This window comes from Peromyscus eremicus, chromosome 2 (assembly GCF_949786415.1).
Source record: "Peromyscus eremicus chromosome 2, PerEre_H2_v1, whole genome shotgun sequence".
NCBI classification, from domain to species: Eukaryota; Metazoa; Chordata; class Mammalia; order Rodentia; family Cricetidae; genus Peromyscus; species Peromyscus eremicus.
In genome coordinates this window covers 62,469,593-62,483,876 of record NC_081417.1, presented here as the reverse complement: position 1 = coordinate 62,483,876, position 14,284 = coordinate 62,469,593, and the positions used below count along the sequence as shown (strand labels likewise).

Genomic DNA, 14,284 nt, shown 5'->3' with positions numbered 1-14,284 from the left:
ACCCACTGAGCATGGCAAGTGTTATGACCAGCTACCAGGCAGTACTGGTGAGCCACTTAGGGCTCCCCAAACTTCGATATGACAAACCTGCCCTCCTTTTGTCCCCCATTGGTAGTCTCGAGGTAGGAATATTTTGTCGGGTGGGTGATCCCCGGGGGAATTCTATTCTTTGAGAGAAGATTCCCCAGAGGGGAGCAGGAAGACGAGAGCGGGAGCTCTCAGAAGATGATGGATAGGTTTGGTGGCCTGGAATTCCCTGCCACACAGTGTGAAATAAAATATTAAAAACCAACCATATTCTCATTCATGACTAGGAGCATTGTAAATTGGAACAATCCTTTGGGGAAACGGTTTGTAATATATATATCAAGAATCTTAAAAACATGCATGCTTTTGACTTTGTAATTTTATTTGTGAAATGGTTCCAAATGGATTTTAGTGTGGCATCATTGGCAATAGTGAAAACCTGCAAACATCCTGAATGCCAACCTGAAGGATTACAGAGTTATTGTATCTCTCCCTGTGGGTGTTTGTGCAGCCATTAAACTGATAGCAGCAAAGGCAATTTTAGAGTATGGAGAACTAATTACGTTGCAGTACTAACGTGTGTGTGTTGTATGTGTATTTGTACACATATATGAACATGTGTGCATGACCAAGCGTGTGGATGCTGGAGGTTGATGTCAAGTGTCTTCTGTCACTCTTCACCATATTTTTTGAGACAAGGTCACTGCACTGAGCCTGGATCTCACTGTTTGACCAGAAAGCCCTCAGAACCCCCAGTCTTTCCTTGCCAGGGCTTGGTTACAGGCGTATGCTGCCATGTCTTGCATTTCATGTGGGTACTGGAGATCCCACCTTAGGTTTTCACACTTGCACAACAAGCCTTTCACCCATGGGACCATCTCTCCAGCCCCCTGATACTGACTGTTAAAAATACAGAATAAGCCAGATGTGGCAGCACATGCCAGTAATTCCAGCATGCTGTAGGCAGACATAAGTGGATCATGGGTTTGAGGCCAGCCTGGGCTACAGAGTAAGGTTCAGGCTAGTCTAAGATACATGGTGAGAACCTGTCTGAATAAACCAATAACTAAAATAAAATAAGATAAAATACAGAATAGGCCTGGCACAGTGCTGCTGCCAGAAACGGAAGTAGGAGCCTAGTTTGGTGGCAGCCTGTCTCAGTAAAACAATAGTAATACGGTGATCAGAGTAGAAGACACCCCATGCTTCTCTTTTGGGTTTTTTAGTGTGTGTGTACATGGGCATACACGTGCATCCATATGCCTGTGGAGGATGGAAGAGGGTGTTGCATCCCCAGGAGCTGGAGTTACACACATTAGTGAGTCACCAATGAATGTGGGTGCCGGGAACCAAACTCTGGTCTTCTGCAAGAACAGCAAACATGCTTGACCACTGAGCAGTCCAGCCCATCCATGTTTTCCTTTGAATGTGCTATGCATGTATATTAGTTTGTGCTTTCTGGTTATAGAAACAAAATTCAACTGGAGTTATTTTACCTAAAACAAGGGACTAGTCTAAAGGGCACTAGAATTCCTTTAGGGCTTTCTTTTTCCTCCTATTTGTGGTATTGAGGATTGAACTCAGGACTCTGTGCATGCTGAGTACTCTACCACAAAGCAACACCCCTCACCCCAACACTATGGTTTTGCAGTGAAGTGTTCAAGGGTAGGGCAGCTCTGGAGCCAGAGCCTGGCCTGGGCAGCTCTTCCCATCTCCCCTTCCCGCTGGCCACAGGCATTCTCTATTAATCCCACTTGCCAGTTCTCAAGGACATGGCTGGCTCTGTCTGGTCCAAGCATATATCCAGAGAGGTGGGAGCACACAGAATTAGCCCATCCTGTGCCCTCTTCCAGCTTGAAAAGAAGAGGAAACTCCAGAGCGCTGCCTACCAGCTGTAGTAGGCACAAAAGACCAGTACACTAGACTAGTAACAGACACTATCTCAAAGTGGTGAAATAAAGGTAATTTTTAAAAAACTGAGCATTGGGGCTGGAGAGATGGCTCAGTGATTAAAAGCACTGGCTACTCTTCCAGAGGACCCGGGTTTGAGTCTCAGCACCCACATAGTGACTCAGCAACTGTCTGTAACTCCAATCCTAGGAAATCCGATGCCCTTTTCTGGCCTCTGCAGACATCAGGCACAAATGTGGTTCATAGATTAGATGCAAGCCAAACACCCATGCACATGGAAGGAAGGAAGGAAGGAAGGAAGGAAGGAAGGAAGGAAGGAAGGAAGGAAGGAAGGAAGGAAGGAAGAGATGGGTGGAGGGAGTGAGGGAGGAAGAAAAGAAAACAAAAACAAAACAAAAAACCCACTCTTACTTACATGAACAACCTGAGTTCCTAGACCTCAGATCTAACATGAGAATCCTTTGTGAGTGCATGTGAGCATGAATACATGCCTGTGTACATGAATGCATGTGTGTCTTTACCCCCAAGTGCTCTGCACAAGTGTAGTGTGTACTTCCTCCTGCATTCCCCTGCCGTTGTGTGCCCACACTGGACAGAATGGACAATGTGTTGATCTTGTTTGAATTGAGTGTTTTATTAGAGGAAAAACGCAGGAGACTGGAGTTGAACTAGTAAGAGAAGGCTCCTTGAGCAGGGACTCTCTGCCCTCACCCCAGACTGGGGCTTTGTAAGCCTCCAGCCTTTCTGTTCCCCTGATCTTTGTAAGAGCTCCAAACATCAGAGATTGTCTACCTTGTGTCTCCCTGATATTCCCTCCAGCTCTTCTTTGGAGACCTTACCCACGAGAAGTCTGTCTTTCCCTATAAATGGGGTCCCTAAAGACCTTCCTATGTCCCCGGAGGATAGAAGTCCCAGCCAGTTACTTGGCTCTGGAGGGGAGATGGAGCAAAAACAGGAGATAAGGCTTCTCTCCAGGGGTGGACACTAGTGAAGCTAATGTGTTTTTTGCTAGCTCTCTCTCTTAATCATACCTTAGTATTTCTAGTTCTACACACTGCCAAGAGTTTTTGGGTGGACAGGTATAGACCTGAGCAAGAGTACTAAAGCCACAGGTAACTGGTGAGCTGCCCTCTGGACAAATTGTGACAAGGACAGAGCTGGCCCTCTCCCATCAATATACCTACCTGCCAGAGAGTGGCCTGAGCCAAGGCCTCCCCTGATTTTCTATTTCTTATCAGCATTATCTTTGCTGACTACAACGTCCTGATATTTTGTCTCTCTTCCTTTCTGATTTCACCCAGGGTTACATGACTCTATTCCAGAGGCATCCATTTAGCATTCCCAGCTCAGAACCTCCTTCTCCAGCTCCCTCTGAAACTGGAGGGAAATTCATTATGTGCTCTGTGAAGAAAGGTCAGATGCTGCTGCTGTGTGCGTCTTACTTCATTCGAAGTCCATTTCAGTTACCTTCTTCCTGAGAATTGCTGCTTGGAAATGAAGACAGAGGTTACGTTCCCCTGTGGGGAAACCAAAATTGAGTACTTCCTGTACCTGAACCAACCACTCTCAGTACACAAAACATAAGCAGCATTGTTCAGCACCTCGGAGAGCGCCTTTCATCCCCGAGGCTGGATCATGCTGCGGAAAGGTGAAGTATCATCAGCATGACTGTCCACTCCCACCAGCCGCCAGCACCCTCTCCAACTCCTGGGTGCTCACCTCTTCCTTTTCCTGACAAAGCCTTTGGGATGAACTCCCTCAACTTTCCGCTGACCTTTCTGACCCCGAATTGTCTGCATCTCCCCACATCAGCACCTCCCTGGCCTTTCTGTAAAGAGCCTCCCTCTTCTAGTTGAAGGTCTAGCTGTCTGCTCCAGACTCCTCGATGTGCCCCATGACAGTCTCCTTTTATATACCTAACTCTTTCCTTTTAGTGTAGGACAGTGGCCATGTGTCCCCAGCCCTAAAGAACTCCTACAGCTTTGAAGTTTCCCGTGGCTGTCATCCATTCTTGTTTCTTCCTTCTTCCATGCAGCTCCTTGAAATATCTACCCACTGCCTCAACTTCCCACTGTCCTGTTCCCTCCAAACCCCTTGTAATCTGGTCTCTGTTCCTGTACTTCAACTGAAACTGTGTCCAGGGCTGCCTAGGATGTCTTTGTTTCTAAATTTCATCTTTATCTTGTGGACCAAGTTTCTCTTTGGGGCACTTGAAACTTTACAGCTTCCCACTTCTGTTCCTACCTCATTCTGCTGCTCCAACTCACTCTCCTCCACGTGTTCCCTGAGATGTCTGCTCCTTGAGGCTTCACCCCAGATTCTTACCTTTTCCATTCTGTCCATTCTCTCCAGGAAGATTATACTCCCCTAAGCTTCAGTCATGACCAGACTTTCTCCCAGTTCCCGAGCCCCAAAGCCTACTGACTGGTGATATCATCTGTTTCCCAAAAGATACCCCCAAACACAACATATCTCCAAATGAGCTAACCTGGTTTTCCTCAGCAGTGCCCTCCCTCTGCTGCTCTTCTGAGTAATTAGTATTTTTTTCTGCATACTCCAGACAGAAAGCTAGAGGCATACAGACACTTCCTCGTACACTTTGGTCTTCAGAGTATACCTCTGTCTTCTGCTTCTTAGTTTAGGTCCCTGCTGGCTTTCCTTTGCACAAATTATCTTTACCCACAGTCTTATTCTCTCGACATGTGTCTCCCATATAGCTGCTATAAAGGGTTCTTCATCCCAAATATGTTCATGTTACTCCTGTGCTTACATTTTGTTTCCCCCATTATCTTCTAAGAAAAAAATCAAAGTCAAGACCCACCTTCCACTGTGATCTGAGCCCACTTTACTTCTTTACTTCTGCCCTTCCAGACTTCAGCTATAGCAAAACTGACTGCTCTGGAAAGTGCTCTGCCAGATGCAGGCTTCTGAACTTTTGCAAATGTTCCTAAATGTTCTTCCCAGGAACTGCCAATCCAAGCCAGTGTTTTGAGGCCACTCCCCATCTCTCCCTTTGTCCTGTTCCTTTTGCCTTTTGAGGCAAGGTCTCATTATGTACTCCTGGTTGGCCTGGAATTCACTCTGTAGACAAGACTGGCCTGGAACTCATAGATATCTGCCTGCTTCTGCCTCCCTAGTGTTGGGGTTAAAGGCGTGCGCGACCACACCCAACTCCTTCTACTTTTTATGTCATTTTACATTGATTGGCAGTTATTGGACACCCCTTGGAGATAGGCCTATTGTCTGTTTATCTCTGTGATACCTAGACTAGAGTTGTTATGAATAAGGAAAATGTAAGCATGATGGAAGAAGACAGAATGCTCCCTAGTCAATCCCTTCCCCAACCCTGTGGAGAGAGTCCTTCCCACAGATAGCTGTGTGGTACTAGAGCTGCAGCTGTGGGCTACTGGACACTCCCAGAGAACATTGCGCTTATACAGATAACATCTTTGTAGTTAATGCAGGTGTGGTGCTCAGCATTTACTATAGTGGGACATAAGTCCTCACACACATCTTTGACGTACATTTCGATTTATAGTTGAAGAAACCAAAGTACAGCACTAGTAAATGACTGAGCTGGGATCTGAGCCCAGGGACAGTGTCTCCAGAGTCTGTTCTGTGTGTGTGTGTGTGTGTGTGTGTGTGTGTGTGTGTGTGTGTGACAGAGACAGACACAGAGAGACATAGAGACAGAGACAGAGAGACAGAGAGTAGATACGTGCTATAGTATTCATGTGGAAGTCAGAGGACAACTTTTGGGAGCTGGTTCCCTCCTTCCACTGTGGGTTCCAAGAATTGAACTCAGGTTGTCAGAATTTCTTGGCTAGCACTTTTGCCTGCTAAACCATCTCACAAGCCCCATAGCCTATACCTTTTGCCACCGCAATCTCCTTTCGGTTCGTGTGGCAAAGGGTGGGGTTGGGTGGGTTGTCTTCCCTTCATCAGATAGCCGCTTAGCTCTGAGAGCATGGTCACACCACCCAAGCCTTTCCCATGGAAGAGAGGTATAGTGTGAACAGTCGGGAGGCAGTCACACTGTCTACTGGGTATTGGGGGTTTCAGAGGCTCATGGATCTGCATAAGGAACTACGAAACAAGTCTCATGTGCTTTGTTTTTGCCATCCAGAGTTCTTCTGGAGCAGACTGTAGATGATCATCCAGGAAAGCATTCTCTCCTGTCACTTCCCAGGCCCTTCCCTCTTACCTATGAGCCTTAAAGACGGAGTTTCTTCCCTCATGCCCACTTTTTGCTCATCCAGATCTATTCAGCTCACCATAGGTCTCCTGGGTCCCAGCTTACTTTATCTGCTATACTACCCCAGCTGTGACAAGGCCAGGCAGCTGAGACCTTGAAGAGTTAATACAGCCCCAGGGAAGGTATACAAATGTGGAGGTTTGCATGCAGGCTGATGTATGGCCCCACAGGAGGCGCAGCCTCCCAGAGGGCCATCTCTGTTCCAAGTCTTGGTCAGGCTCTCCTCAGCATCTTCCTTTCTAGCAAGGCCATTGGTTCCTTTAGTTCCTGTCAGGGCCCAGGTGACCTTTATTTATTTGTTCATGTATTATGGGGCGGGGGAAGAAGAAGACATTGGGTCCCTTGGAGCTGGAGTTACAGGTGGTCTTGAGCTGGCTGATGTGAATGCTGGAAGCTGAACTCAGGTCCTCTAGCACAGCATGTGCTCCTAACTACTGAGCCATCTCCCAGTCCAAGTTTTCCTTTTACGTTTGGTTGGTTGGTTGGCTTGGTTTTGGGTTTTTGGTTTTTTGTTTTATTTCTTTGTTGTTGTGTTGTTGTTGTTGTTGTTTTGAGACAAGGTTTCTATGTAGCACTCGCTGTCCTGGAACTTGCTCTGTAGACCAGACTCAGAGATCTGCCTTCCTCTGCCTCCCAAGGGCTGGGATTAAAGAAGTATGCTATCATGCCCAGTTCAATTTTCCTTATTTTTAAAAACAAAAAATGGATAGAGGGTACGGAGATGGCTCTTGGACAAAATGGTTGCTGTGCAAGCATATGTCCCTGAGTTCAGATTCCTCATACCCATGTAAAAGCTGAGCCTGACAGTGTGTGCCTATAACCCCAGTGCTGGGGGAACAAAGTGGTGAAGACAGGCAGATCTCTGGGGCTCACTGGCCAGCCAGTCTAGCCTAATTGCAGAGCTCCAGATTCAGTGAGAAGCAATAGGAACAGCCACTCAACATGGACCCTTCAGCCTCTCTACGCACACAAGCATAGTGAGTACACCCGCACATGCACAGAAAGGTACCCGGATCTCACTAGCGCTGTTTTCTGTACTTTCCATAAAGCATTTTAAAAGACTAGACTGGATTAAATCAGTGGATTTTTAACATTTTATTCTTATTATATTTTTTTATTTGTGAGGGCTGGGAGGTGCCACAGCACACATGTGGAGGTCAGAGAACAACTTGCAGGAGTTGGTTCTCGCCTTCCACTCTGTGGGTCCCAGGGATTGTCAGCCTTAGTGGCAAGCACCTTCACCCGCTGAGCCATCTCCCAGGGCTGTAGTTAGTGGGTTTTTCCTTAAGCAACAAAACACTTTTGCGAACCCGAAGTTTGCAGAAAGGTTAATATAGAAGTGAACTAACAATGGCTTTCTTTGATTGAAGGGAACCCAGGACCCTGTAACTACCATTCCTACATATATGCCCCACTTACATTTCCAGCCCCACCCAAAGCACAGGGTTCTGGGAATACAGGTTAATGAAAATTGCTGGACCACACTAACTCTAAGAATGCTTCTGGCTCTTTTGCTTCCTCTGGCTGTGTTGATGTTGTGCTGGCCATTAGCCTATAGCCCGAGCTATTAATCTTCTCTGCAGCCTTTGGAGGATTTGTTTGAATGGTTGTAGAGACATGGATTGCTGTTAGGAACGTATTTCAGGCCCTGTCTCTGCTGAGTGTTTATTAATAATCTTGTTAATCCCCACTCTAGTTCCCGGATCTAGCTAACGCCTGTCGGAAGTCCTTGGGGGGCATTTTAAATTCTCTCTGATTCTTGGAGCCAGACACTTCCTTCTGCCTGAGTCCTCTCTGCTACTTCTGTTCATGAATATTTTACATTTAATCTCTATGCAATGGTCATGGTGCACTGCCTGCATTTCTCAGAGAAGACACTCAAAAAGTCTACAGCTTTTGATGGCACTGTGCCAAAGACCTTTGTAGTCGCCGCTTAAATGGCCTTCTACCATGGACAGTGATGGAGGAGCTGCTGGATAGAGGAGTTTGGTGTGGAGCTTCTCAGCCTGGGGCTTTGATCCTATGGTTTCACTCAGGATCAAATACTAGGAGGAACTGCCAGTGGGCCTTGAGAGCCATAATGGGGTCACCAACCAGAGATGCTCAACAGCTCCCCAGTCCTTGTCCTAGGTTCTGTCCTTCTTGAGTTTTCTGCCACACATGTTAACCACTGACACCTGCAACCTCAGAGAAGAAATTGATGCACCTATCTGTGCTGGGTCAGTACCCTTCAGCCTAGGTTGCCTAGGGGTTTGTGTTCTCTAAAATCAACCTCAGGGGAAAAAACAGTGAGACCAAACACTCATGTAGCAGGTAGAGTAGAGAGAGTCAAGGAGCAGGTTCAAGATTAAAAGGCCGCAATTTAGAAGTCATCATATAAAATGTCAATCCAGGCTGCAGGAGGCATCAGGTTTCTTCAAGGAGAAAATGGAGTCGGAAGGGTGCAGCCCTGCTGAGGAGACAAAGAGATGTGGATAGACACAGAAATAATCAGATGGCCCGTGGGAGCATAGCATCCTGAGGAAGCCAGTTTCAGATGGATGCCCTGTGTGTCCTACCTAACAAAGATTACAGAAAGGATGAAAGACTGTGACTGGGGAGCCTAGAAATGGACCAGATCTTCCCTAGTATGGTGCCACCAGCATGTTTACAGGATTGCCCATCTGAAAATCCCTCCCTCTGGATGTCTTGGGGGTGAGCTCACCCTGTGGCCCAAGAGTAATGTCAGAGCCCAGCCATCAAGTCTCTGTCTCCCCCATGGGTAGCAACTGAGAGGCCATTGGGGCCTCAGTGTGGATAAAGGCCACTGCAGACCAGCTTCTCCAAGGTGCAGTTTGAAAGGGGTCTCCCAGGGAGCTCTGAGAGTTGGGGGAATGAGGATTGGGACAGTTTGCCACATGGGAAGTTATCTGAGATTCGAGTGCTTCTGAGATGCAGGTACTTCTGAGATGCAAGTACTTCTGAGATGCAGGTACTTCTGAGATGCAGGTACTTCTGAGATGCAGGTACTTCTGAGATGCAGGCACTTCTGAGATGCAGGCATTTCTGAGATGCAGGCATTTCTGAGATGCAGGCATTTCCGAGATGCAGGTACTTCTGAGATGCAGGCATTTCTGAGATGCAGGCATTTCCGAGATGCAGACATTTCCGAGATGCAGACATTTCCGAGATGCAGGTACTGCTATACCTCACCTGTCCCAGAGCTCCTGTCACCCTCTCACCTCACCATGGCTAAGGGGTAGGGACTGAGGCAGAGAAAGAGGCCCAGGCTCTTCCCACAGGAACTTGAAAGCCACTGTGGCAGCCAAGCCCATCCAGGAACAGACCGTCAGGATTTCCTTCTCAGACATCTCGATTCTCCTTCTCACTGTAGTAACAAGTCGTGCTCGTGCCCACTGTCTCGTTTTTACTCTATTTTCGTGTGTGTGATGTGTTTGTGTGTGCACAGTCATGTGTGAGAGAGCAGGTGTGCTCCTGTCATGCGTGCGTGTGAAGGTCAGGATAACTGGGAATGGATCAGTCCTGTCATCTACTGCCCTTTATTTTTATTTTATATACCAGGCTAGCTGGACTGTGAGCTTCTAGAGATCCCTGTTTCTGCCTCCATCTCACATGGTAGGAACACTGGGCTGTGGACACTCAGTGCTCCTAGCTTTCCCTGGGTTCTGGGGATCTGAACTCAGGTCCTCAAGCTTGCACAGCACACACGTCAGACACTGAGCCGCTTCTCTAGACCTCACTTCATTCTAAATGGGTCACCAGGAGCTACACAGATCCCTGGACCTGATACTGGGGCCAGTCCTAGAGCGTTCTATCTGCCTGTCTGCCTGCTTTCTGGATCTTCAAGGACAGAACAAGCAGCATGGATCCTCTGCAGTCCTCGTACCTTAGGTTGGCCACGCCCATCCCTGGTTGAAGATGGCAGCACTCATGGTGCATTGGTCATGCTGGTACTTAATTCAGAAACTCACAACCAGCCAGAGTGCAGCGAAGAAGTGTCAGTGGGCTGCCCAGCCACAAATGAGCCTTTTGTCACTTCCCCACAATGCACAGGGACAGTTGAGGAAGAGGGGGCAGAAAAATTATAAGAGCCAAAGGTCAGGGGGGACCAGACCAAAACGGTGTCTTCTGGACTCATAAACACACGGCAGCTGTGGTTACCTGCACAAGGCCACATAGATCCAGGCAGTCCATATTCTAGCGGGAGTGGAGAGGGGCTCTTGATCCCGCACCCCTAACTGGGAACTATAGGCTGTTTATGGCTTCTGGGAAGGGGAGAAAGTCAATTTTCTTTTAAGACTGTGGCTGTTGGTGGGTCAACTATGCTCCGGTGGAAAGCCCACACCCAGAATAAGAAGGGCTCTCTCAGGGGAGACCTGCTCTGACCTTAATCTACCCTTAAACTCAGAGGGACATAGACAGACCTTTTTCCTAGGAAATACATAGAAAAGCCTGAGAGCCAGACAGACAGTGCATATGTGAATTTGTAGAGGAAGTCTTGTGAGTTTTGGCAAGTTTGGGCTTTCTGGAGCAGCCTGGGTTACACAAGACTCTTGTTGGATGTGGGTAGGACATACATCTTAGCTTTTCTATTGAGGTCATAGTAAATGGGTCTGCCTCTCTCTCCCTGAATACTGGCCTGCTGCTGAAGTAAATGCTCCCGGAAACTCAGAGGGCAGATGAGAAGGTTTGTTTCAAGGTTCTGGGCAACCCCTGGGATCAGATGCTAATAGTTCCCTGTCTCTCTGCTTTCTCTCCCATAGGACCCAGCCGCCGCCTCTATCTCAGACGGAGACTGTGACGCCCGGGAGGGTGAGTCAGTAGCCATGAATTACAAACCATCCCCGCTCCAAGTGAAGCTGGGTGAGTGTGTCTGGGGGATGAGGGCGATGTGGGAAGTGAACAAGGTGCTCTCGGGCTGGGTTTACAGCAAGGTGCTACAATTAAAGTAGCTCAGGCTAGCTCAGGCTAGCGGATTCCAAGACTAAACCTCCAAGTAAGTCATTGGCACTCCTGGGCACCTTATGTCTTGCAAGACAAAGAAGGCAGTAATGGTTTTCTGCAGAGTACTGGAACTCTAGGAGAGATCTCTGAGGCTTGAGGCACCAGGTACTCAAGGGTGGCTGCAGGTGTGTAAAGCACAGAACCCCAGGACAGGACTCAGAAGGACCAGCAGGAGCCTGCCTCCGAAAGATACAGCTGCTGCTATGTTTAAGGGACAAGTCTCAGGACCTGATGGCTCCTCTCTGGGGACATTGACCCCTTCTTAGTGAACCGCAGAACCCCTCTCCTTTCCAATATCTCATCACCTTTCTCGTAGGGTGGATTCCATGTGCATTCTGATGTCCATTTCCTGTTTTGAAATCACCTGACTCCCACAGCTACCCAAAGCTCCCCTGCCTGGCTGCAGTTCTTACCCTCTTCTCTGCTGAAAACTGCCCCCCCTTCATGGACCCAAATCTCATTGACCCAAGGCTACTAGAGACAGCAGACTTCCACTGAAAAAATGATTTCCTGAAGAAAAATTACAGCATGTCACACAGGAGAGAGCTGACCATTGAATACAGGTCATCACTGTCCTTAAAACTCCTCCATCATCCCAGCCATCTTTCTCAGAACAGCTCTAGCTGCCCACCAGAAATTGAGGTCTTCCTCAGTTAAGACTGAGCCTCTTATCTCTTTAACAAGCTTCCCCTCCACAGCTATCACAATACCTGTTCTTTCAGTCTATTCAAAAAATACAAATAAAACAGACCTTGCCTCTTTCCTTCTAGACCACATCCAGGCTGATTTCTAAACAGAACAGCAGTTCTCTCAATGGAATTGTTTGTCTTCCTAGGACATTCATTCTATTCAGAGTACAGCTAGTTTTGTTTATTATTGTTTAATGCAACAATAAAAGTATTTTAAATGCATATAAGTTCTCTACTCTCTCCAGAGGCAACCATTCCAAGTTCTCGTAGTTTCATTTTGTACTTTAGCACAAATGGCATTGCATTGTATACATTTTGTGAGTCGTGTTCGCTCCCACTACATAATGTCTCAGAGCCCCTATAGAAAATGACTTCGTTCTTTTAAATGGTTGCATAGTAGTCCATAGTCTGAGCCTTGCCAGCTTATTGTCTGCATTTTTTCATGATTTCAAACAAACTTAGCATGCTTTTAAAATATCATTTTTATTTCCTTCACCATTATATTACCACCAAAGCTCATGAAAATTCACAATTTGTCTCATTTGCGATAAAGAAAATCACCAAGAACTTTAAGGCAAATTGCACCCCCTAGAGGCTAAATGTAGTAATGGCAGTTACTGCCCGCTGAAGAGAGGCTGGAAACACCCCTTGTAAAGAGGATGAGAGAGCTGAAGCAGGCGTGGGAATCAGGCGCTGTAACGGCCCCTCCCATCCTTATGCTCTTGCTTTTTTTTTTTTTTTTTTTTTTTTTTGCATATTTATTTATTTAGTTAGTTAGTTTTGTTGTGTTGTGTTTTTCATAACAGGGTTTCTCTGTGTACCCTCGATGTCCAGGACTTGCTCTGTAGACCAGGCTGGCCTCAAACTTAGAGATCCAACTGTCTCTGCCTCCCAATTGCTGGAATTAAAGGCGTGCGCCACCACCACCCGGCTGCTCTTTCTTTTCTGAGACAACTTTCCCCCTGTGTTTCTGCCATAGAACAAGCCCTTTTCCTAGATCTTGGCTTGACTTAACATGAGTAAGAAAGAGTGGTTGCCTCCTTCTGAACCCAGGCAGCTCCTGGTAGTAACAGCTGTCCTGTACCTCTAAGTGGGTCAGCAGATGTCCAGCTCCATAAGTGCAGTATAGGCCCTGGACCCCTAGCAGAGCTTGCAGGCTCTTCCCAGGCCTCTTGCCATGAACCCCTTGGTAGCTCCTTCCCCTTCCACATCATCCCAAATGCCGTAGTCCCGGTCAAGGCTTTTGTGCTCTGAGGTTTGTTTTCTGAGATTGGGGGTGTGTATGTGTGCTCTGAGTTTATAACCATTGGACGCCTTCCATCCCTGTGATATAGTACTTGATGAGTACTTGGTGATTCTGGTGTTTGAGTGAATAATTAACTGAATAAATGGCTCCTTTCTCCAAACTCCACCTTTTTACCTCCTCTCCCCTCTATTCCATCCACAGTTGTGTTCACTTCTTGATTTGTTTTTGTACATACTTCTTTTGGGGGGTGGGCAGGCTTGAGACAGGGTTTCTCTGTGTAGTCCTCACTCTCCCTAGAACTTACTCTGTATCCCAGGCTGGCCTCGAACTCAGAGAACCATCTGCCTCTGTCTCCCAAGTGCTGTGATTAAAGACATGTGCCACCACTGCCTGGCTCATGATTTCCCTCTTAATGTCCTCTTTCCTCCAGATATTCCTCCCTGGCTGCTCTAGCCCCCTGTGTTCATCTCTTCTTCTCTAGCCTTTCCTTGACATCAAGCACACACTGGCTGCCCGACACAGGAACTGTGGTTCCCAAAAGCAGGACTCAGCCTCCTCCTTTCATCCACCACAGTCCGCCTCAAGTTATGCAGGGCCAAATGCATGTCCATAAGCATCAGGTGCCTGGCGGGCCATGGGCTCTCTGCCAGGTAGAGAAGTAAATGTGCACAAGAAAGGTCCAGGGCAGGCTTCCCCAAGCAGCAAGGCCTGGTGGCCCTGGGGCGGGACACAGCTTCTTTGCCATGTTCTCCTGCAGAGAAGCAGCGGGAGCTGGCCCGGAAGGGTTCCCTGAAGAATGGCAGCATAGGCAGCCCTGTGAACCAGCAACCCAAGAAGAACAATGTCATGGCCCGGACGAGGTAGGCATCCTCCCTGCCCCACTGAGACCCCACCAGCCAGCACCTGGTCTCCAGCCTCTCCCTCCTCAGGGGGACTCAGGGGGGAGGGGGAGGAAAATGAGGGGACAGGACCCCATCAAATCCTCTGCCATGTTTGTGTGCTCCAGCTGGCACTCCAATTCCCCAATTCTTTACCCAGGCTGGTCGTCCCTAATAAAGGCTACTCCTCGCTTGACCAGAGCCCTGATGAGAAGCCACTGGTAGCTCTTGACACAGACAGGTGTGTATGGGGCCTGGGGGCAGCTGGGCAAGC

General features: G+C 47.8%; 1 protein-coding gene across 4 annotated transcripts in view; it reads left to right on the top strand.

Moving 5' to 3' along the window:
- The window catches only part of Fam219a (family with sequence similarity 219 member A), a 53,767-nt gene that overhangs the window by 37,072 nt on the left and 2,411 nt on the right, over positions 1–14,284 (top strand). For 2 of the 4 annotated variants that reach the window (XM_059254152.1, XM_059254151.1), the window contains exons 2-4: positions 10,957–11,056; positions 13,890–13,992; positions 14,171–14,251. In XM_059254152.1, coding sequence (XP_059110135.1) covers positions 10,957–11,056; positions 13,890–13,992; positions 14,171–14,251 — 284 coding nt within the window. The remainder of the gene's footprint in view (positions 1–10,956; positions 11,057–13,889; positions 13,993–14,170; positions 14,252–14,284) is intronic. The other 2 variants (XM_059254154.1, XM_059254153.1) reach the window with 1 other exon arrangement.